This window comes from Oryx dammah, unplaced genomic scaffold (assembly GCF_014754425.2).
Source record: "Oryx dammah isolate SB20612 unplaced genomic scaffold, SCBI_Odam_1.1 HiC_scaffold_2, whole genome shotgun sequence".
Classification (NCBI taxonomy): Eukaryota; Metazoa; Chordata; class Mammalia; order Artiodactyla; family Bovidae; genus Oryx; species Oryx dammah.
The window spans coordinates 3,296,438-3,321,526 of record NW_024070186.1 but is presented as its reverse complement, the minus strand read 5'-3'; the positions used below and the strand labels follow the sequence as shown (position 1 = coordinate 3,321,526).

The 25,089-nt window shown below is 43.4% G+C and overlaps 1 protein-coding gene across 4 annotated transcripts in view; it reads right to left on the bottom strand.

The window, feature by feature from the left end:
* The window catches only part of TBC1D5 (TBC1 domain family member 5), a 585,769-nt gene that overhangs the window by 70,665 nt on the left and 490,015 nt on the right, over nt 1–25,089 (bottom strand). For 3 of the 4 annotated variants that reach the window (XM_040263505.1, XM_040263514.1, XM_040263525.1), the window contains one exon: nt 6,867–7,114. In XM_040263505.1, the coding sequence (XP_040119439.1) occupies nt 6,867–7,114 (248 nt within the window). Of the gene's footprint in view, nt 1–2,880; nt 2,947–6,866; nt 7,115–25,089 lie in introns of all 4 variants that reach the window. The other variant, XM_040263533.1, reaches the window with a different exon arrangement.

Here is a 25,089-nt window from a genome sequence, read left to right as displayed (position 1 = left end):
GTTAAATTGACAAAAGAATAAACTCTCCTGTGGCATGTCTTTTATGATTACAACCTACACTGAGAAAACGGATCTTTCCAACAATTTTCCAAAAATTATTTAATGGCCTGGATTGTGAGATATCACTTGTAATTTTCTTCAAAAAATTAAAACCCATATAATTATTGTGTGTTAAAAGGCAAAGATACAGATATAAGACCTCATGATAAGAAAAGACTACCTACAATTAAAGAATTATTGCAAATATTGATATTTGCTTCATTTCTTGAAATCTGCTCCACCACTCTGAAAAAAGACACCCAGGAAAGTCTACATGATATTTTGTCTCCCTGAAAAGTGTGTCTATTCTTGTGGGTCTGGAACCTCTGATGAGCTTCTCCAACGTCTGGGATTACTGAGCCTCAAGAATCTCTCCAGCAGAGATTGCTAGAAAGCTTTCTGTTGCCACCACTAACTATTTTGGGTCCCTTCTACCTCCCCTTGCTCTCTGACACTCTGTAGGAAGTGTGCTGGGTTGAGGCAAACCCACAGTGACCTCTCCAAACCGGGGCAGGGCTCACCCCACTGTCCACTGCAGGGGAAAGCTGTTCATCTGGCCTCCTGTCTCATTAAGCTGCTGGACCCTTCCCTGTGAGACTGATACAGTCCTGCTGGGCAGGGCAGACAGGGCAGTTGGGAACAGGGGCTCAGAAAAAGAGCTGGCTCTTGACCAGGTGGACTTGCCCGAGTCATCTGAAGTACCGGTGATGCCCATGCAGCTTGGCGAAGCGGGAGGGAGGCCAAGGGACCGGTGAAGACAGAGCCTGGCGCACTGTAGGCAGCAGTGCTCAGGGAGTGAGTGAGGGAGGGAGGTGATGCCACCTCTCTAAGGGCACAATGCAGGCATCCAGCACGTGCCTGCTGGGTGAGGGAGGGAGGCGATCCCACCTCTCTAAGCGTGCACTGCAGGCTTCCAGCACGTGCTCAGTGAGGGAGGGAGACGATCCCACCTCTCTAATGCACACTGCAGGCATCCACAATGTGCCCGCTGGGTGAGGGAGGCGATCCCACCTCTCTAAGGGCACACTGCAGGCTTCCGGCACGTGCCCGCTGGGTGAGGGAGGGAGACGATTCTACCTCTCTAAGGGCACACTGCAGGCTTCCAGCACGTGCCCGCTGGGTGAGGGAGGGAGACGATTCTACCTCTCTAATGCAAGTCATCTGAACAAAACGCTGCCATCGCCTTCTTTAAGAGTCTGTTTAAAAAGGGACGCTGTTCACGTGTCTACTGGAAAACATGGATTGAGCAGGAGCGTAGAAGCAGAAGTCAGAACAGGAAGCAGCCTTTAGCTTTCTCTTTCCACACAGGTATAAACCCATCAGGCTTTCACAGCCAGAGATACACTCTGCAGCAAACTAACCCTGCCACAACAGAACGCCTTTTAAACAGCTGCCTGGGGCAAACTCCCTGGCAGTCCAGTGGTTAGGACTTCACGCTTTTCACTGCCATGGGCCCAGGTTCAATCCCTGATCAAGAAACTAAGATCCCACAAGTTGTGTGGTACAGCCAAAAAAAAAAAAAAAAAAAACTTTTAAGGAAACAAATTTAAATCCTGTGACTTCTCACCAGGTCAGAAAATCTCAACATTCACGTAGGTGCAATAACTGACAAGGGGAAAGAGGAGTCGCTGATCTGCCTCCTGTACCGGCTACGCCACAGCAGCCCGTTATTACTTAGGTCACTGAACAGAGTAAACGGCAGCTTTCACAGACTCTGAGAGCTCCAAAAGCCTAAAGGTCAGCGGGTCAATTACCAGAACACAGCCAGAAACCCTACCAGGGAAACGCAGAACTATATACAGAAGCAAGATCACACCCCTCTGTCCCACGGTATGTTTAACACGTTAAGTCAACACACCACTCATGTCCTAACCATGACATATTATTTTCTGTTACGCTATTAAAAAGCACAGATATTACAGAGACATGTCATTATTAGAACAGCAGTTTAATGCTAGCAGCATGACTACTGTGCGTATATTTTAAACTAAGGAAGACATTTATGAATTTCTATTAATACTGTCCTCTTTTTAGTCTGAATTTGAAGGGAGGATTCTTAAAGTTAGTCTAGCCTTCCATTTAATACAGACTTTCTCTCTACAGAATATTTTAAAAGATTTTGTAATAAAAGATAAATGCAGCAACTTTAAATATATATGGTTCTAAATTCCATAGGAGGTGCTGAATATGGATTACTATTGTTTTATATTTCTTAAATAAACTTTTTCTAGATTTTGGACACATGGTTATGATATTTAAATACTGTCTTTTTATTTTAAATCATTGCCAATTACTGTACATAGAGATTTGTCACGCTGAATTCTAATTCTGTTAAAATGACTCATAATACAAAGCCTGTACTTAGAAACAAATTTTGAAATCAAGTTGTAATTCTTCTCTGTAAAATATAATAAGTACTTCTGGCTAATACATACAATAATAAGCAGATACACAGTATCTGAGGTGTTTAATCTCAGCGCTAATCTGTCAAATCCTATCACAGAGCACCTCGGCAACAGGAAAACACCTCAGCATGAACTGTCAGTTACAATGTGGTGTTAAAAGAACCACAGAGTCTAGAGTCCCGCATATTGCAAGGAAAGAGACCGGTACAAACTCAGTTAAAGAAATATTAAAAACCAGACTGCAGTCAGCTTTGGTGCTAGCAAGGTATGACGGGAGAGGGGACTTTTGTCCTAAACAACAGTGCCACTCAGTGGTTGAACAATGGAGCGAGCTGGCAAACGGCGTGAATGGTGGGTGGCAAAAAGGAAAACGGAGTTTGGGAGGAGGCAATGAGACTGCAGGCAAAGAGATCCTGCGTTGCCATGGTAACTGTACCTGGGAGGCCAGTTAGGGTCTGGACAGGAACAGAAACCTGAGCATCGCTTCCTGTAACTACATCGCCTGGATTTCATAAGAAAAAATAATTAGATTTCATAAAGAGGAAAAAAATTAGCTTTTCTTTCATAGTTAATGCTATAATACTTTTACCTATCAACCTAATTACTAAAAGTACAGTGAATCAAACTATAACACAATCTTAGAATAATTAATATAAAGTATTTCTTGAAGGAACTAATTTTTAAGGTGTTTCCTTAAAAGTTTGTGCCTGTTTTTCTTGAGAAAAAAAAAGTTTCTACAGGTCTAAAGTACAGGAAACTAGCCATCAATGGATACTGCTGAGCAGATTTCACTGTCCTACAAATAACAGCATGATTTTATATTTTCTTATTTAAAAAATTCTTTATCCAAAAGTATCTATGTATTTAATTAAGAAGTAGAGATGTTCCTTTGAAATTGATTTCCTCCTGTAACAGACAAAATTTATTTTTAACGAAACTTGAAACCAATTTCTTCAGTGATAAGATAAAGACCTAGACAAGTTCTGATTTCATATTAAGTACTGAAAAGATTTCATAAGTTACCACATGCACTTATAAATGTCAACATGTAAAAATAAATCTGTGAACTGCATACCCTTTAAACTTGATATACTTACTATAGGCAAGATTTCATTTACAAATTGGACCTGTAGTAAATGCTTAAAATAAAGAAGTGCTCAAACTAAAAAAACATACAAGGAAAAGGGGGTCAGGGAGTGCATTTTCAGGACACGGGAGAGCAAGGAAAAGGAGGTGCCGGGAAGCACCTGGGGTACAGGGCCACTGAGAAGCAAGATTTGTGGGGGTCTCTGATTTCCTTCCTGGATGACAAAGCTCACCATGAAGTACAGCCACTGTCAACCGAATCCTCTCCTGGACAGGTCAGCATCTGAAGCCTTGTGCTATTTTGAGATTAACAAGCTGAAAAACAAGCCTTCTTAAAAGGCACCACATTTTCTATGTATGATAAAACATAATTAACGTATCTGCTTTCCCTGTAGCTCCTATACATTAGCAAAAAAAAAAAAAAAAAAATCAAAATTTGAATTATATAACAACTTTCAGTGCCTTGACCACTGGCTACAATGATGATTTACAGCACAGACAGCTCATCTGGAAACTACTGGGTTGTAATTAGACCATTCCTATCAATTAACAGTACGTGCATTTATATTCTCCCATAGCTGAAATAAAACCTGTAAATAGGTACATACTCCAAATAACTGATAAACAACTTTTAGTGGAACTTCCCAGGTCCTGAGTTTTCCTAATCCAGTTAAGTCTCTATTCACTGATAAGCAGTGTGCCTCACATTCTGTACACTCAAGTTTACGCTTGCTACTCGTTTTACTCGGCAGCTTCTGGATCGATCACCTATTAACGTATATTTAGAGACTGAAGCTAAGCTGAATACTGACGTCACCTGGAAAATGGTGGAGGACCATCTGCACTCCCTCCTTCCTTCAGGACCCCACCCCCAGCACAGATCCCCACGGCAGAATGCACTTCAAATAACAGATATTTGAATGCTGGCTTTCTCATAGAACTCTTCCTCTATATGAGCAGAGATAATTGAGAGTTAACTAACCCATAAGGGTTATCCATAAGGGTTTTCAGCTGCATAAACAACCGCTTTTCGAAACAAGGTTCAAGTTTTCCTACAGAGTGCACTTTAAAAAGGCATGAAGCACAGGGCTGTTCCGAGACGGTCAGAAGCCCTGTCCCAGCGTGGGTCTTGGGAAGGAGTCAGCACTGTGCTCAACCCTTCCGGGCCAGGGGACACAGCAGGTTCAGGTCAGCATCGGGGCGCGGCAGGACACTGGCGGGAAACGCCCACAGAAAGAACCGCCGCTGGAGGAGAGTTAACAAACACACCTTTCATCTAAGGAACCATAGGTGTGCAGAGCTGGCATGCTCCCCAGGGGTCAGGTCAAACCCTTTATTTCCGGTTGGGGAAAAGGGTCAGAAAGTTTCTGGATTCTGCCTGTGGTTCACTGGAGAGCAAGTGAAGGATCAACCTACCCCATTTCTATCGGTACAAACTGCTCTCTTCACCTTTTGGCCTATTTTATTAAAACCTTTGTTCAGGGAGGGGCCCCGACAGACCGAGCATCTTTAATATGAAGGTAGAGAAGCTTTCTGTAGGTTGGCGTGAGAAGAATAAACCAGAAATGAAACGAAGAGCTGCCAAACAAGATCGCTTCTGTTTCGCACAGGGACCGGTCACGGAATGCCCCAGCGACGCTCCTGTTCCAAATGCTCTGCTTAAGTGCTCTGTTGCTTCCTTCTAACTCGGGACTTAGTTTTCATCAATTGTTCAGTCCTCATGTACTTCCTTTCTCACTCACTGTGATATTAATACTTGACATTTCCTTAGAGACACAACTTTATATTTCTATCGTCATTTGGCTTGGTTCCTCAGAAAATTTAAGCTACGGCATTAAGAGATTCTCTGACTCATTTGCCTGCCATCAGTTAGAATTACTACTAACTATGGCTTGTTATCAAAGCAATATTGAAATCATATTTGTTTAGAACAATAAAACAGTACAATTAAGAAATATATAAAATAACATTCATTTCCATCCTGGAAGTGGGCATGTCTCCTGGCATTAAAATACATTTATGGATTTGCAGTCTCCTTCTCTTTAAATCACGTGTGATAGCTCTGCATTAAAAAGAGAAGAGTGTAATAATATTAAAAGATGTTCCTATTTAAGGTAAATGGAATATTCTAATAGAAATTTAAACAGCCATTATATAAAGTCTAATACTTCATATAGGCAATGAAAGATAAATGTAACTAATAGAAGCACACTGATGATTGTTGAACACACAGAGTTTGTTTTCTGTTATTGGCATATAGAGTCCATTTAACTTAAGTTTACCAGTTTAAATACCAGTAATTAAAATTTTGGTAACGTTGGATGCAATCGTCTTAAACAGAGTATATGGAACATGGGTTAATATTTAACAATTCAATAGATTCTTGTTCTTGTCAACACTGAGTGTTGGGTACTGAACTTGGCTATGATCCAGGCTATGATTCCTTTACGACGTGGATGAGGCAGGGGTCAAGAGGGTATCTGCCCCGACACTAAACAGCCACAGACTCCAGGCTTTGTGAGGCCTCAGGATTGATTTCTGTAGGTTTTCTGCCATCATGGTAGTATCTCGTGCTTCTGGAATACAGACAGCAGAGCCCACAGCTAAGAATAAATGTAGCTGTTTCTAACTGGCTTGATTCACACATCTTTGGAGGTAAGTGGAAAATATGAGAAAAAGTTCTGGGTAGGAACCCGAAAGGCTCTCTTATGAACACAATGAGTGAGGCGAAGTGCTGGGAAGCCCCTGAAGGGGAGGGCGCCGGCACAGCCCCGGGGCCGCGCACACCGAGAGCCGGTCTCACGCTCTCCGCCTCTCCCGGTGCCCTGACGCGGACACAGGCCCTGGCTGCGCGAGGCATCCTGCCTGCCCCGTCCCCATTCGGGGCTCTGCTTTGTGCTCCTCGATGGGACGCAAGCCTGGTGACCTGCCTCCTCCGAACCAACCGCAGGGGTGAAAGCTGGGACCGGCAGAGCCCAGGGTCCCAGGCCGCCCCTTGCCAACGCTCTCCTAGCCAGAGGCATCACTGCACAAAGTCGGCAGAGACCTCGGTCTACAGCCTCAAGCTCTCTGCTGTGACAAGCTCTCTGCTATTCACACCACGCTCGGTGGGCGTGACCACGACTCAAATGCAAGCACACGGAGGCAGCAATGTTAAGAAAGTACTTTAACAAATTAGCTCGTAAAAAGTTCTTAAGAACAGTACAGTATCTGAAATTCCCACTTAAAAACAATCTAACATGTTTTACAGTTGGGTTTTGCATTAGTCCCTTGTTCTAGGATGGTGGTTCCTCGAAGTCAGGTGAGGAAGGCCCAGGTTCTAGCATCCTCCCTTACCTTTGTTTAGCTGCACGGGCATACTTTCCGATTTCATCAGCCTCTGCTGCTGCTGCAGGGCGTGCCTGGGGGCCTCCGCCAAGGTCCTGGTGGGAGCCACCGCCGGGGAGGGGGTGCCGCCACTGCCCACTGCCACGGGGCCTCCTGCACCGCCTGGGGCCGCCGCGGGAGAAATCAGCTTCCTTCCGAAGTTAATCAAGCTGTTCGAGACCTTATTTATATTTAGGGGAGCGCCTTTGGCATTGGTCCTGTAAAAAAAAAATGTGGAGACACATTACTTAAATTAGAGAACAACTCTGTTCTCTAATATCAGAATATCACATATTCTGTTGATACAAAGACATAGCTTACATGCTTTGAAAAGGGCCATTTACGAGATCAGGTACACAGAGTGAGGTATGGAAGCTTAAAAGTGACCACAGGACAATCCAACTGCAAGACTTTTGAAGAAGCGGCTTGTGGAATTTTTCATTCCTTTATTCAACAGGGCCTAACAGTGCCAACGCTGCCCTGGTCTGAAACACAGCTCCCCTACTGGGGAGTCCAGGCAAGAAGTACACTCGTTCCGCTGCCATGGAAGTAGGTGGTGACGGAAGCCTGCGAGGCGGGCTCCGAAGGGGCGGTCAGGGCTGGGCAAGCCCGGGGTGGCTGCCAAGGGGAGTGAGGGGAGAAGAGGTCTCCCCCAAGGCCGCATCTCCCCCGGTTCTGAAACAGCAGTGTCTCTGACAGCCATGCAGCCAGCCCACAGAGTCCATCACGGGTCTGCTCTCCTCACCGCCCCACCTCCACACCCGCCTCCTGCGGTCCTGCTTCCTTTTCCCGACACACCACGTGTTTTCCTGGTCTGCCCGGTGTGTCTGCCCTCTCCACTCCCCAGTGCAACAAAATGCCTTCGAGACAAGGATGCTGTCTCCATCCTGCTGTTGCCAGCACATACCAGATGTTCTGCCTATCCTTGCTAAAAGGCAGACACACCCTTCTCACCTGGGCCCCGGCCCGGCTCGCCGCCCACAGGCAGACTCCCAGCGGCTCAGCCCTCTGGAGACGGCTGCTCCCAGAGCCCCGGCCCGCCTCGCGCGCTCTCCTCTCTGCGTGTCTCCCATGAGCACACCACCTGCTGCGTGTGCACTCGGGTGCACACACGTTTGCAGCCCTCCTCTGAACATTCATTCCTTCCTGGTCTCGCCCTCCTCACAAAGCATCTCAGTGAGCTTTCTGCGCTGCAGCCCAGCCCGCTCAGTCTGGCTGTGCTCCCCTGCTCCCAGCCCACCCCTGAGGTCACAGTGACTGCGCTGCAGGGCCCAAGGGCCCCCCTCCACGCTCCCCTCCCGCTCACATAGGCCTCTCCTGGCGACCGGGGTTTGCCAGCACTGATGCTCAGCCTGGCAGAGAAAGGACACCAAGTCAACAGCTGTTAAAATGAATGATTACTTCCCAAGTGAGTTACTGGTTTTAAGTATCTCGGGTCTATTATCTGGAGGACCAGTTAGACTATTTTACTTGCGGGATGTTGTCTGTGTCAATATCAGTATGTAATCCAATCATTAGTAGAAGCTTATTTTCTCACATTTAGCTTTTTTTTCACAAGAGTAGGGAACTGGAAACCAAATCTGAGAGGTCCACTTGTCATGATTTCCGTCACCTTAAATTTTGCCATCGCTTCCTTTTCTCAGGTCTGCCTGGCAGCAGGTACATGGTGATTCTCCCACGTTTTATGCGCCAGCTGTATCCTTGCCATTACTAGCTGCTGTTCAGTCGCTGAGTGGTGTCTGACCCTTTGTGGCCCCTTGACTGCAGTGCGCCAGGCTTCCCTGTCCTCTACTGTCTCCCAGAGTTTGCTCAGACTCATTCCCATTGAGTTCGCGATGCTATCTAACCATCTCATCCTCTGTTACCAACTTCGCCTCCTGGCTTGCCCTCAATCTTTCGCAGCATCGGGATCTTGTAGACAGAGCTCTCAGTAGAGCAAAAAGCTGTAAAGAGCAATATTGCATAGGAACCTGGAATGTTAGGTCCATGAATCAAGGCAAACTGGAAGCGGTCAAACAGGAGACGGCAAAAGTGAGCATCAACATTTGAGGAATTAGTGAACTAAAATGGACTGGAATGGGTGAATTTAACTCAGATGACCATTATATCTACTTCTGTGGGCAAGAATCCCTCAGAAGAAATGGAGTAGCCATCATGGTCAACAAAAGAGTCTGAAATGCAGTACTTGGGTGCAATCTCAAAAACGACAGAATGATCTATCTCTGTTCATTTCCAAGGCAAACCATTCTTTATCACGGTAATCCAAGTCTATGCCCCAACCAGTAATGCTGGAGAAGCTGAACGGTTCTATGAAGGCCTACAAGACCTTCTAGAACTAACATCCAGAAAAGATGTCCTTTTCATTATAGGGGACTGGGATGTAAAAGTAGGAAGTCAACAGATACGTGGAGTAAGTTTGGCCTTGGAGTACAGAATGAAGCAGGGCAAAGGCTCATAGAGTTTTGCCAAGAGAATGCACTGGTCATAGCAAACACCCTCTTCCAACAACCCTCTTCCAAGGCTGTATATTGTCACCCTGCAGAAGCAAAAGCAAGACCAGGAGCTGTGGCTCAGATCACGAACTCCTTATCACCAAATTCAGACTTGAAGAAAGTAGCGAAAATCACTAGACCATCCTGGTATGACCTAAATCAAATCCCACATAATTATACAGTGGAAGTGACAAACAGGTTCAAGGGATTAGACCTGATAGACAAGAGTGCCTGAAGGACTATGGACAGAGGTTCATGACATTGTACAGGAGGCAGGGATCAAGACCATCCCCAAGAAAAAGACACGCAAAAAGGCAAAATGGTTTTCTGAAGACGCCTTACAAATAGCTGAGAAGAGAACGGAAGCTAAAGGCAAAGGAGAAAAGGAAAGATATACCCATCTGAATGCAGAGTTCCAAAGAATCTCAAGGAGAGATAAGAAAGCATTCCTCAGTGATCGGTGCAAAGAAACAGAGGAAAACAACAGAATGGGTAAGACTAGAGATCTCTTCAAGAAAACTAGAGATACCAAGGGAACATTTCATGCAAAGATGGGCTCGATAAAGGACAGAAATGATCTGGACCTAACAGAAGCAGAAGATATTAAGAAGAGGTGGCAAGAATACACGGAAGAACTGTACAAAAAAGATCTTCACGACCTGGATAATCACAATGGTGTGATCACTCACCTAGAGCCAGACATCCTGGAATGTGAAGTCAAGTGGGCCTTAGGAAGCATCACTACAAACAAAGTTAGTGGAGGTGATGGAATGCCAGTTGAGCTATTTCAAATCCTAAAAGACGATGCTGTGAAAGTGCTGTACTCAAACAAGCCAGCAAATTTGGAAAACTCAGCAGTGCCCACAGGATCAGAAAAGGTCAGTTTTCATTCCAATCCCAAAGAAAGGCAATGCCAAAGAATGCTCACACTACCGCACAATTGCACTCATCTCACACACTAGCAAAGTAATGCTCAAAATTCTCCAAGCCAGGCTTCAACAGTATGTGAACCATGATCTTCCAGAAGTTCAAGCTGGATTTAGAAAAGCCAGAGGAACCAGAGATCAAATTGCCAATATCCGTTGGATCATTGAAAAAGCAAGAGAGTTCCAGAAAAACATCTATTTCTGTTTTATTGACTATGCCAAAGCCTTTTACTGTGTAGATCACAACAAACTGTTGAAAATTCTGAGAGATGGGAATACCAGACCACCTTACGTCTCTCCCGAGAATCTGTATGCATGTGAAGAAGCAACAGTTAGAACTGGACATGGAACAACAGACTGGTTCCAAATTGGGAAAGGAGTACGCCAAGGCTGTATATTGTCACCCTGCTTATTTAACTTCTATGCAGAGTACATCATGAGAAACGCTGGGCTGGATGAAGCACAAGCTGGAATCAAGATGATACCACCCTTATGGCAGAAAGCAAAGAACTAAAGAGCCTCCTGATGAAAGTGGAAGAGCAGAGTGAAAAAGTTGACTTAAAACTCAACGTTCAGAAAATGAAGATCATGGCATCCGGTCCCATCAATTCATGGGAAATAGATGGGGAAACAGTGGAAAAAGTGAGAGACTTCATTTTTGGGGCTCCAAAATCACTGCAGATGGTGACCACAGCCATGAAATTAAGAGACGTTTACTCCTTGGAAGAAAAGCTATGATCAAAATAGACAGCATATAAAAAAGCAGAGACATTACTTTGCCAACAAAGGTCCATGTAATCAAAGCTACAGTTTTTCCAGTGGCCATGTATGGATGTAAGAGTCAGACTATAAAAAAAGCTGAGCGCCAAAGAATTGATGCTTTTGAGCTGTGGTGTTGGAGAAGACTCTGGAGAGTCCCTTGGACTGCAAGGAGATCCAACCAGTCCATCCTGAAGGAGATCAGTCCTGAGTGTTCACTGGAAGGACTGATGCTGAAACTGAAACTCCAATACTTTGGCCACCTGATGGGAAGAACTGAATCATTGGACAAGACCCTGATGCTGGAAAAGATTGAAGGCAGGAGAAGAAGGGAATGCCAGAGGATGAGACTGTTGGACGGCATCACCGACTCGATGGACAGGAGTCTGAGTAAGCTCCTGAGTAAGCTCCTGAGTAAGCTCGATGGACAGGGAGTCGACTGAGTGACTGAACTGAACTAGATAGATCTCTGAATAGATAAGCCAGACAGAGTTCTAAAACATAACTGATCCAGATTTCTATAGTAAAAATCAAAGAGCTCTATGCTTCTTCTTTCCATAAAATCTTCTCCAATGATTCTAGCTAATATTACAGGCTAGGTATGGGAGGCTTGGAATTCAGCTTTATAAAAGAAAGAACTATTCATTTATAACACAATTAAATCTGAAAAACAAATCCTTTTCCAAATGGTTTATTTGCATTATTTCATCTTCAAAGAAATCACTCACCTAGCTATGTAATGTCCTTCCAAAAATTGTTGAATAACAATGTTTCCTAATAGAGATAATGATATATAGTGATGACGCACTGCTTGTAATTTTCAGCTGCTTCCTAAGGAAGTAAAGCCTTTCAATTGACAGACATTACAGCTAAGCAACAGGGAAGGCACTCAGGACATGTTTATTGAGAAAAGGAATGAGCGACATGGAAAGCACTCATCCATTGTGGACTCAGACGGCATTCGCCTCTGGCACGCCACTGCACTCGGCAGCCTGTGTGCGGCCCCCTCTCCTCGGTGGTGGAGGAAAGAAGAGCTATTATGATCCTGAAGTTCCACTGCATTCTCGTTTCGCTTGTCTGAAAGTCGAGATTCATAATTCACAGATATGAAGAAGTTATAATGTTGTTACCCTTTTTTATAAACAAAAATGTACTAGTCGAATTCCCATATTGCCAGTTCTAAAATTTGTATGTTGATAAAAGTACTAAGAAACTGCTAGCGCATTATCAAGAGACTATGGTTAATGCATCTTCATTACTACTAATAACCAGGAAAAACATATAGATCAAGCTCATGCTGAGCAATTTTTCATCTGAACAGCTCTGAAAAGGGGATGAGCACTGTTATCCTTTTTTTGTGTAGTTTTTGTTTTTAACCAGTTTCCCCTCATCCAGTACCCAGAGCTTCTAGAAGAGTATTTTATTTAGAAAACAACTAGTGAAGGTGAGTCTGTATTTTCAGAGAGAAACAATCTTAACCAAGGCACTTCCAGGGCACGCATGCTAAGCACACTGTCCAACTGATTGTGTTTCAGGCATGACAATGTTTATGAGAAAGTTGGCTAAGACAGAGCTTAAATATTAGCAGCAGCCTTCTTCCCAAGACGTACTAGGTAATCTACAATAAGCACTACTGGCTATTAAATCACATGTGCTAAGTGAATGAAAATTAATGCAGCTGTCAAGAGAGCTGATGGACAGTGAGGACTGGACTAGACTGGAATAAAGATGAGACCAGTGTATACAGAGGGCTGAGGGCTTTGGAGTTAACAAGACAGTGAATATCAAATCTAATGCATGCCTAGTTCTATGTAATTTCAGTACTGTTGTTCACTACACACTATAATTAAAAATAGTACCATGTAAAGGAACTGCTTCAAAACAGATCCACAAGCTTCTTCAACAGGGTAAATCAGCAGCAACAGAGGCATTTTTTGGAAGATCCATGAATCGTTCAGAACACTGTACCAGAACCTGACCTGGCTTCATGGTTGGGCCCCTTTTATTGAATTTCTGGAAATCTGGAAACGGTGACTCTTGCTGCCTCTTTTTACCAACTCGATCTCCTGCAGCCTAGCTTTGTACCTGCATTCCATTTACTGAAAGAGCTCCTAAGTTCTCCAGTGCCTCCTTACTACCAGGATCATGAGCTTTTCTCATTAACCTTGTAAAAGTTGTCTAAGCTTTTTTTGTTTTAAAAGTACTGTCTCTGTAAAAATCCCTCACAAACTTTCCTTTCTGGTATCCAAATCTTGACACCACCCTGATTTATTTCCTTATTACCTAGAGGTTTATTTTTTAAGCCTAATATTAAGTATCTAATATTTATTTACCTCACTCCTTTTGTAATAACATTTTGTTAGATGCTTGCTTATATTTTTGTCAAAAGAGTGAGTTTTAAACTGATTTTTAGTTATTTTCACCTCTGTCCCCAAAGGGTGAATGCTTGGTTCATCCATCCATTCAATCATTTTTCTTTTTTTCCCAATAAAAGCACTTAAAGCTACATATTTCCATCTGATTAAAGCAACAGCATCATAGATTTTCCTCCAATTTCAAACAGTCTGTGATTCAACTGTTCTTTAGAGTTGTATTTAAAGCTGCAGCTAGTTGGGTTGATTTTGTTTGTTACTCATTTTGTTCTGTTAAATGGAAACAGAATCAAATATCTGAATAATGGAAATAACGAAATACTCCAATTTTTTGCAAAGGAATTGTGGAAACCAAACTTAAATAAGCTGCTTTATATAAATATTTTTACTAACTACTTGGAAATGGTTGAATTTATTATAAGCAGCCCGTCTGGTTCACTAAAAACAAGTTGTTCTAGGAAAACTTTATTTCTTAAGATCAATGAAACTAAAAGCTGTTTCTTTGGGAAGATTGAAAAAAACTGATAAACCTTTGGCCAGGTACCTCAAGAAAGAGAGGGAGAGGACTCAGATCAATAAAACTAGAAATGAAAAGGGAGAAGTTACAATTGTTACCTCAGAAATACAAAGGATCATAAGAGACTATTACAAGCAACTGCATACCAATAACGGAGAAGACAATGGCACCCCTCTCCAGTACTCTTGCCTCGAAAATCTCATGGACGGAGGAGCCTGGTAGGCTGCAGTCCATGGGGCTGCTAAGAGTCGGACATGACTGAGCGACTTCACTTTCACTTTTCACTTTCCTGCATTGGAGAAGGAAATGGCAACCCACTCCAGTGTTCTTGCCTGGAGAATCCCAGGGACGGGGGAGCCTAGTGGGCTGCCATCTATGGGTCACAGAGAGGTGGACGTGACTGAAGCGACTTAGCAGCAGCAGCATACCAATAAAATGGACAACTTGGAAGAAATGGGCAAATTCTTAGAAAGGTAAAACCTTTCAAGACTGAACCAGGAAGAAACAGAAAATATGAACAGACCAATCACAAGCAATGAAATTGAAACTGTGATTAAAAATCTTTCAACAAACAGAAGTCCAAAACCAGATGGCTTCATAGGTGAATTCTATCAAACATTTAGAGAAAAGCTAACATCATCCTTCTCAAACTCTTCCAAAATTGCAGGGAGAGGAACACTTCCAAGCTCATTCTATGAGGCCACCATCACCGTGATATTAAAACCAGACAAAGATATCACAAAAACAGAAAATTACAGGCCAGTATCACTGATGAATATAGACGCAAAAATCCTCAGCAAAGTACGAGCTCACAGAATTCAGCAACACATTAAGAGGACCATACACCATGGTCAGATAGGGTGCAAGTCCTCTTCAATATACGCAAATCAATCAGTATAATGCACCATGCTAACAGACGTAAGAATAAGAGCCATATCATCATCTCAGTAGATTCAGGAAAAGCTTTTGGCAAAATCAAACACTGATTCATGATAAAAGCTCTCCAGAAAGCGGGCATAGAGGGAACCTACCTCAACACAATAAAAGCTATAAACCATAAACCCACAGCAAACGCCCTTCTCAACGGTGACAAACAGAAAGCGTTTCCTCTGAGGCACGATTCCCCACTCTCGCCACTCTTACTCAGCATAGTTTTGGAAGTCCTTGCCACAGAGATCAGAGAAGAAAAGGAAACAAAAAGAGTGCATATTGGAAAAGAAGAAGCAAAACTGTCACTGTCCACAGAGGACATGATGCTGCACACAGAAAATCCTAAACTTGCCACCAGAACACTCCTGGAGTTAAACGACGACTCTGGCAAAGCAGTAGAATGCGAAACCAATGCACGGAAACCTCTCGCACGCCTATACGCTGCAATGAAAGGTCTGAAAGATTCTCTCGCATGCCTATACGTTGCAATGAAAGGTCTGAAAGCCAAATTAAGGAAACAACCCCAGTTACCACTACAGCAGAAAGAATAAAACACCTGGGAATAAGCCTATCTAAGGAGGCAAAATACCTGTACACAGAAAACTGTATGATACCGATGTAAGAAATCAAAGACAACATAAACAAATGGACCATATTCTTGGACTGGAAGAACCAACATTGTGAAAACCAGTATACTATTGAAAGCAATCTACAGATTCAATGTAATCCCTCTCACATCACCAACAGAATTTTCCACAGAATTAGAACAAAAAATTGTATAATTTCAAATAGCCAAAGCAATCTTGAGAAAGAAAAATGGAGCTGGAGGAATCAGGCTCTGTGACTTCAGACTATACTACATAAATACAGTAATCAAGACAGTATGGTACTCATACAAAAACAGAAATACAGATGGATGGAACAGGACGCAAAGTCCAGAGATAAACTCAGGCACCCATGTTCACCTCATCTTTGACAAAGGAGGCAGGAATATACAATGAAGAAAAGATAAGTCTCTTCAATAAGTGGTGCTGAGAAAACTGGTCAGCATTATGTAAAAGAATGAAATTAAAACACTCCCTAACATCATACACAAAAACAAACTCAAAATGGATCACAGACGTAAATGTAAGGCCAGACACGACAAAACTCTTAGAGGAAAACAGGCAGAAGACTATCTGACATTTGTTGCTGTTCAGTTGCTAAGTCCTGTCTGACTCTTTGTGACCCCACAGACTGCAGCATGCCAGGCTTCCCTGTCCTTACCATCTCCTGGAGTTTACTCAGACTCATGGCCACTGAGTCAGTGATGCCATCCAACCAACTCACATTCTGTTGCCCTCTTCTCTTCCTGATTTAAAATTTTCCCAGAATCATAGAATTTTCACATCAATCAGCTCTTTGCATCAGGTTCAATACAGTTCAGTCACTCAGTCGTGTCCGACTCTTTACGACCCCATGAGCTGAAGCACGTCAGGCCTCCCTGTCCATCACCAACTCCCGGAGTCCACCCAAACCCATGTCCATTGAGTTGGTGATGCCATCCAGCCATCTCATCCTCTGTCCTCCTCTTCTCCTCCTGCCTTCAATCTTTCCCAGCACCAGGGTCTTTTCCAATGAGTCAGCTCTTCCCATCAGGTGGCCAAAGTATTGGAGTTTCAGCTTCAGCATCAGTCCTTCCAATGAACACCCAGGACTGATCTCCTTTAGAATGGATTGGTTGAATCTCCTTGCAGTCCAAGGGACTCTCGAGAGTCTTCTCCAACACCACAGTTCAAAAGCATCAATTCTTCGGTGCTCAGCTTTCTTTACAGTCCAACTCTCACATCCATACATGACCACTGGTCACGACTAGACAGACCTTTGTTGACAAAGTAATGTCTCTGCTTTTTAATATGCTGTCTAGGTTGGTCATAACTTTTCTTCCAGGGAGCAAGTATCTTAATTTCATGGCTGCAGTCACTGTCTGCAGTGATTTTGGAGCCCCCCAAAATAAAGTCAGCCACTGTTTCCAGTGTTTCCCCATCTATTTGCCATGAACTGATGGGACCAGATGCCACGATCTTGGTTATTTGAATGCAGAGTTTTAAGCCAGCTTTTCCACTCTCCTCTTTCACCTCATTAGGAGGCTCTTTAGCTCCTCTTCACTTTCTGCCACTAGAGTGGTGTCTGCATATCTCAGGTTGTTGGTATTTTTCCTAGCTATCTTGATTCCAGCTTGTGATGCATCCAGCTCAGCATTTAGCATGATGTGCTCTGCGTAGAAGTTAAATAAGCAGGGTGACAATATACAACCTTGATGTACTCCTTTCCCAATTTTGAACCAGTCCGTTGTTCCATGTCCAGTTCTAACTGTTGCTTTCTGACCTGCATACAGGCTTCTCAGAAAGCAGGTAAAGTGGTGTGGTATTTCCATTTCTGTAAGAATTTTCCAGTTTGTTGTGATCCACACAGTCAAAGGCTTTAGTGTTGTCAATAAAGCAGAAGTAGATGTTTTCCTGGAATTCCCTTGCTTTTTCTATGATCCGATGGATGTTGGCAATTCAATCTCTGGTTCCTCTGCCTTTTCTAAACCCAGCTGGTACATCTGGAAGTTCTCAGATCACGTAGTGTTGAAGCCTAAGTTGAAGAATTTTGATCATTACCTTGCCAGCTAGCATGTAAAATGAGTGAAACTGTGTGTTAGTTTGAGCATTCTTTGGCATTGCCCCTCTTTGAGATTAGAATGAAAACTGACCTTTTCCAGTCCTGGGGCCACTGCTGAGTTTTCCAAATTTGCTGGCATATTGAGTGCAGCACTTTCACAGCATCATCTTTCAGGGTTTGAAATAGCTCAGCTGGAATTCCATCACCTCCACTAGCTCTGTTTGTAGTAATGCTTCCTAAGGCCCATTTGACTTCGCATTCCAGGATGTCTGGCTCTAGGTGAATGACCACGCCATCATGGCTATCTGGGTCAGTATGACTTTTTTGGTATGGTTTTTCTGTGTATTGTTGCCCCCTCTTCTTAATATCTTCTGTTTCTGTTAGGTTCTTACTGTTTCTGTACTTTCCTGAGCCCATCTTTGCATGAAATGTTCTCTTGGTATCTCTAATTTTTTTGAAGAAATCTCTAATCTTTCCCATTCTATTATTTTCCTCTAATTCTTTGCATTGTTCATTTAAGAAGGCTGTCTTATCTCTCCTTGTTATTTGGAACTTTGCATTCAGTTGGGTATATCTTTCCCTTTCTCCTTTGCCTTTCATTTTGACGTAAATTGCAGCAAAATCTTTTTGACCCAACTCAAAAAGTAATGAAAATAAAAACAAAAATTAACAAATGAGACATAACTAAACTTAGAAAAGCTTTTGAACAGCAAAGGAAATCATAAACAAGACAAGAAGAGAACCCTTAGAATGGAAGAAAATGGATGTAAACAAAGTAACTGACAAGGGAGTAATCTCCCAAATATGTAAATAGCTCCCGTAGCTCTGTATCAAAAACAACCCGATCAACATACGGACCAGTGACCTAAATAGACATTTCACCAGAGAAGACATACAGAAGGCCGACAAACACATGAAAGGGTGCTCAACGTCACTAGTCATTAGAACAATGAAAATCAAAGCTACAATGAGGTGCCACCTCACACTGGTCAGAATGGCCAACATCAAAAAGGCTACAAACAATAAACGTTGGAGAAAGCGGGAAGAAAAGGGAGCGCTACGCTGTTGGTGGGAACGAAACTGGTACAGTCACTACAGAGAACAGTTTGTAGGTTCATCAGAAAACTAACAGAACTACCATAGGATCCAGCAATCCCATTCCTGGGCGTGTAACCAGAGAAAATCATAATTCAAAATGAGACATGTACCCCAATTTCACAGCAGCACGGTGTGCAACAGCCAGGACACGGAAGCAACCTAAATGTCCATCAGCAGATAAAGAAGAGGTGGATACGGACATACAGTGGGATATTACTCAGTCATAAAAAGGACCCAAACTGTGCCATTCGCACAGACAGCCCCACAGTCTGTCATACTGAGTGAAGTAAGTCCTAAAGAGAAAAATATTGCATAACATCACTTATATGTGGAATCTAGAAAAATGACAGAGATTAACTTATTTGCAAAGTAGAAACAGAGCCACAGACACAGAGAACAAACTTACGGATACCAGGCGGGGAAGGGCAGGTGGGATGAGCTGGAGACTGGGACTGATATAAGTACACCGGGTGTACGCGTGTGTGCTGAGCTGCTTCTGTTATGCGTGACTCTTTGCGACCCAGGGGACTGTAGCCTGCCGGGCTCTTCTGTCCAGGGGCTCTCCAGGCAAAAGCACTGGAGGGGGTGTCTTCTGGTTCTCCTGCATTGCAGGCAGATTCTTTACCCACTGAGACACCTGGGAAGCCCATATGTACACCACTGTGTCTAAAATAGGTAACGAATGAAGACCTACTGTGCAGCCCAGGGAACTCTACTCAGCGCTGTGGTGACCTAAAGGAGAACGAACTCTTAAAAAGAGGGGTATGCGTATAACTGCTTCACTTTGTTGTCCGGCAGAAACGAACACAATACTGTAGAGCAGCTATACCCCAATAAAAACTAATTTAAAAAACAAGACAGCTTTATTTCTTGTTTGAAGTGCTGACCTCTATTAGGTCTTATCAAAGTGTCAGTGAGTATAATACACCCTTAGTTGTATCTGAACAGCTGCACCTCATGTGTACTGCTGAATCTTCCTGCACTCCTCAGACGATTCACAGACCTGTGAAAAGTTCACCAGTACTTTGTTAAAACTGAAGGTCCTAATCCTCTGTCACTGAGTTATGTAATTTGGGAAGAGTTACTTAGCCTGTTGTCTGGACCTTAACTTCCTCATCTTTAAACCAAGGGGTCTGAGGTGTATGACACTGTGCTCCTTTTGGACAGAAAACCCTACAGTTTCATGACCTGAAGAAAGAGAACGTGTGCTTATGAACGTGAGACCAATCGGATAAAACAAAGTCTACAATACTCTCAACTGGGCAGCACGGGAAGTGAGTGAGAGAAGAAAATTTAATGGAGATTAAAAAAAGTGTATGCACTTAGGTTAAAATGTTTTACAATTGCACACTATACATAGAATAGGGAGGTGTGGATTAACATGAATTCATATTAAAACAAACAAAAAAAAACAACCAAACTCCCAAAGGTGAATGTTTTGGTTTGGTCCCCAAGGCTAACCCGAGCCTATGCTGATGGTGGAGAAAATTAAAATTCTGGGGCTGCATTAATTCTAGGCAAGTGAACTTGTAGTTTCCAGTCCAGCATGTAAGAATTTTTGAAGTTTCTACTCTGTCCTAACAACAAATAAAAAGCTGAACAAACTGAAAAAAAAAATCAACTTTTTCATAGCTCTTTAAAAGAAATGAGGTCAAAGGGCAAACTGCTCCTCTCAGATTGGAGAGAGTGAGAGGTGAATTCAGAGCGGAAACCCACAGGAACAAGCGCAGGGGCAGGAAACTGTAACTTCAGCCGCACCGTTAGAGGCCCGGCGTGGACAACGCCAGGAGCCACAGTCTCCAAGGGGACCCAGCCCCAGGGCTCAGTGGCCAACCTAGCCTTCTGCCAGCTTTCCTGGACTGCTGCTCCCATGAGGAGGCGTGCTCGGACAGGGGCAGAGGGAAAGGAGCCGGCTGAAGTACACCGGGGCATGCTGTTCTCACACGGTCTGCCCTCAGGAGAAACACTGATCAGAGGACCTGCTCAGAGTCTAACTGACCTGGGGCGGGAAGGACCTCATCCTAGCCCCCTCCAGCCTTCCTGTCCTACCCTAAGGTGGGGCTGCAGCTGAGAGGCAGGTGTCAAATTCAGAGCCCAGAGGCCCCGGCTTACTAAATGACTGAGACCTACTCAGCACAGCATATTCAAAAGCAGAGCCATCACTTTGCCAACAAAGGTCCGTCTAGTCAAGGCTACGGTTCTTCCAGTGGTCATGTATGGATGTGAGAGTTGGACTGTAAAGAAAGCTGAGCACCAAAGAATTGATGCTTTTGAACTGTGGTGTTGGAGAACACTCTTGAGAGTCCCTTGGACTGTGAGGAGATCAAACCACTCAATCCTAAAGGAAATCAGTCCTGAATATTCATTGGAAGGACTGATGCTGAAGCTGAAACTCCAATACTTTGGCCACCTGATGTGAAGAGCTGACTCACTGGAAAGACCTTGATGCTGGGAAAGATTGAAGGTGGGAGGAGAAGGGGACGACAGAAGATGAGATGGCTGAATGGCATCACCGACTCGATGCACGTGAGTTTGAGTAAGCTCCGGGAGTTGGTGATGGACAGGGAGGCCTGGCATGCTGTGGTCCATGGGGTCGCAAAGAGTTGGACACGACTGAGCAACTGAACTGAACTAATCATAAGACTACAGAACGCTTCCTCTCCTCCACATCTTATCACATTACTAAAGGCCTATTTTTGGGGTTCTTTCACCCAGCACAACATGCCCAAGTATCCAAAATGAATAAAGAAAAGATGTACTCAAAAAGCAAGAAGCAAAAAGCCACAGTTTGAAGAGAGAGAGCAACAAAGCATCAGAACCAGACTCGGATATAGCAGGGATACTGGAATGATCAAATGATCAGACTGGAAATTTAAAATAACTATGATTAAAATGTCTCCTTGCGACCCCATGGACTATAGCCTACCAGGTTGTTCTGTACAAGGGATTTTCCAGGCAAGAATATTGGAGTGGGTTGCCATTTCCTTCTCCAGGAGATCTTCCCAACCCAGGGATCGAACCCGGCTCTCCCGCATTGTAGGCAGAGGCTTTACAGTCTGAGCCACCAGGGATGGTGATTAAAATGTTAAGAACTCTAATGAATAAAGTAGACAGCAGGCAAGAACAAATAGGAAATATAAGCAGACAGGAGGAAATTCTAAAGAAAAAAAAAAAAAGAAATGAGGGAGATAAAAAATACTGTAACATTAAGAATGTCTTAGATGGGCTTATTATTGATGGACATGGCTGAGGAAAGAATCTCTGAGGTCGAGGGTATTTCAATAGAAACTCCCCAAACTGAAAAGCAAATAGAAAAAAGACAGGAAAAGCATAAGAGAAGATCCAAGAGCTGGAGGACAACTGTAAATGGCCTAATAGCCACGCAGTGGGAAAGGCAGAAGGAGAAAAAAGAAAGGGACAGAGGAAGCAGGTGAAACAACAATGGCTGTGAGTGTCCCCAAAGTTTGTCAGGCAACCAACCAAAGATCCAGAAAGCTCAGAGAACATCAGGCAATAGAAATGCCAAAAAAGTTATACTTAGTCATATCATTTTTAAACTATAGAAAATCACAGGAAAAAAAAAAAAACACACCTGAAAAAAGCCAGAGGGGGAAAGAAACAGTTTACCTGTAAAGGAACAAAAATAAGAACCACATTCAAATTCTCCTCAGGAACCATGATGCAGAAGAGAGTGCAGTGAATAAAATGTTAAGAAAAAACCAGCAACGTAGAATTCTGCGCCCTGTGAAACAGCCCTCAAAAGTAACTACGGCGTCTGCACGCACACATTACCGTCTTATAGTAAACAGATATTATTACTTACTAGCAAATGTAGTATATGACTAGGAGTAGGTGAGTGTCTGTGCTGTAGGAGGTAACCGTACAAGTATGGCAGACAGTTTTGGTGACGCATGAATTTCTGGCAGAATTGAGTTTTGTCTATAAAACGGGGCAGAGTAGTAGGGAGATACGCCGATTATGAAGGAAGAGGAAAGACTAAAGAGGCAGGGGCACAAGAGGAGAGCTGCCAGGAGCAAGAGCAGCGCTTCTGCACGTGGCTTTGAAAACGAGACGAGGTACGAAAGTTACAGAAAGTCACAGGAGACAGTTCAAAGGCTGTGACCCAGGAAATCCTTCCTGATGATTTCACAGGCTCTACTTAAAATGTAAGAACTTCATTTCTGGGACTGTCTAAGCAGAGCTTAGGAAATCGTTTTCGGACAAGGAGGCCTCCTGGCTGGGGCGAGAGGCAGAGTTCAGGGAGAGCCCTTTCTGCCTCTGTTGACGGCAGGTGCTGGGCTGGGCCAGCCGCCTCCTACATCGCAGTCGATATCCTGCCGAGACGCAAGGTCACAGAGGGGCCTGGAAGCCAGCGTGGGCCCTTGTGGGATGGTGACCGCACCCAACGCAAGCTTGCAGGCCTCCCTGGCTGCCCTGCCTCTGGTTTCCACCCTCGGTCTCTATTCTTTTTGCCTTTCCTTCCACCTCTAGGATCATCTTCCCTCTGAGACGTTTCTCCCTTCTTTTCCTTTCCTTCCATCAAAATCTCCTTTCTATCATTTTCTCACCTCATTCTACCTACACTTTTTTCAATCATAAAAATATATAACTTACTTTAAAATTACCTTCTTCAGTGCAAGTTGTTGGAAAAAGTAAATATAAACACATGGTTCTGGTTTTAGGATAGAAATGATACTCTCTTTGCATCTCTATAATTTCCTAGCCTGCCATTGTTGACCTACCCGGGACTATGATTCCTATTTACTTCTTTCATGCTTATTATATACATCTATCTTTTATTTAGATATTTAAAACAGTTGTCAGGGTTGCAAAATAGTATTTCTCGAGATGATTCTAACATTTGAGCTAACATTCGGGATATACTCACAAATTTTCTAAGTTAAAGGTTTCAAATTCTATAAAACAAAGTAGTTTCCAACTTTCTTAATTCTTTACCTTCAGTGTTGAGTGTATCAAACTTGCTTCAATGAAGGACATCTATACTTAATTCTAATTTGTTTGCCATATCCTGAGGTTTCTGCTATCTCAGAAAATGAACTCTCTCCATATATCATGAAACTCAAGATTTTATAGGTCTTTATAAAAACTACATGATAAAAATTAGCTTGCTGTTACTCATTCCTGAGGAATCTTTCAAGTGAAACATGTCTCCTTTCAGCTGTAAAGATGATGATTATTTTCCGTGTGGCATGTAAGTCCTTGTTACTGTGATGTGAAGCAAACGGAGTGCTTTTAGGGCCAGAAAGGTTGGCCCTGTAAGAGGGGGGACATAAGCTAGACTGTGGGGCTCAGCTAACTGGGTCTGAATATAATTGAGAATATTTGTTTAATGTAACAAATAATTAGCAATTGTGCATAGACCATGGTTATATAAAAATCACGAGATAACTCCCTAAGACCTATCTGCAGGAATAAAGTTCGAGGTTTCTATTCCAGGGCAGTTGTTTTCAGCTGATTTATCTTCTGACCCAGTGTCTGAGAGGGATGCAAGTCTCTCCCGTGAACTGTGGCTCACAGGAGTATCTGGTCTAGGGAAGAGGGTACCATCTTGAGCTGCCACTGTTGGGGACCTTTGCCCTGTCACCTGTCTACCTTCTGTGAGAATCACTACTTATGTTTACACTTGAAAAAAAATCACATGCAGCTATACTTAAACATATATCGATAATCAACTCTTAAGAGTTTTAAGGAAAAAGGTATGTTTTAAGAAACTTTCCTTATAGTTTTAATGAAAGCGAGTCAATAAATATAGAGAAATGTATGAGTCCATGTAAAATTCCAAGCAAACAGTTACATTAAAAAAAAAAAAAGTACAGCCTGGACAACCTTGGTGGTGCAGTAGATAAGAATCCGCCAGCTGATGCAGGGGACACGGGTTCAGGCCCTGGTCTGGGAAGATTCCACGTGCTGGGGAGCAACTAAGCCGTGTGTCACAACTACTGAGGCGTGCCCTGGAGTCCGCCCGCAGCAGCTACTGAGGCTCACGCGCCCAGCGCCTGTGCTCCACAGCAAGAGCGGTCACTGCACCGAGACTCCCTCGCGCTACAGGAGTAGCCCCTGCTCACTGCAGCTAGAGGAAGCCCTCACAAGGCAACACACATCCAGTGCAGCCAGGAAAAAAGTGCATTCCCAGGCAGGAACAGGCGACACGCAGGAAAAAAGAGGAATTTATTTCTCTCCAGTGAAAACCAATCTATAAGACCTGCGCTCTTAAAAACTATATACAACTATGGAGAGAATGTGAAGCCTGACTGAATGGAGAGACAGCCCATGTTCATGGATTTACTGAAGTTTCAGTTCTTTCCAAACTGACCTACAGATTCAGTGTATTCCAATCAAATCCCAATAATTTTTAGAGAAACTGACACGTAGGGTCTACAATTTATATGGAAATGCAAAGAACCAAGAATAGCCAAAATTAAAAAAAAAAAA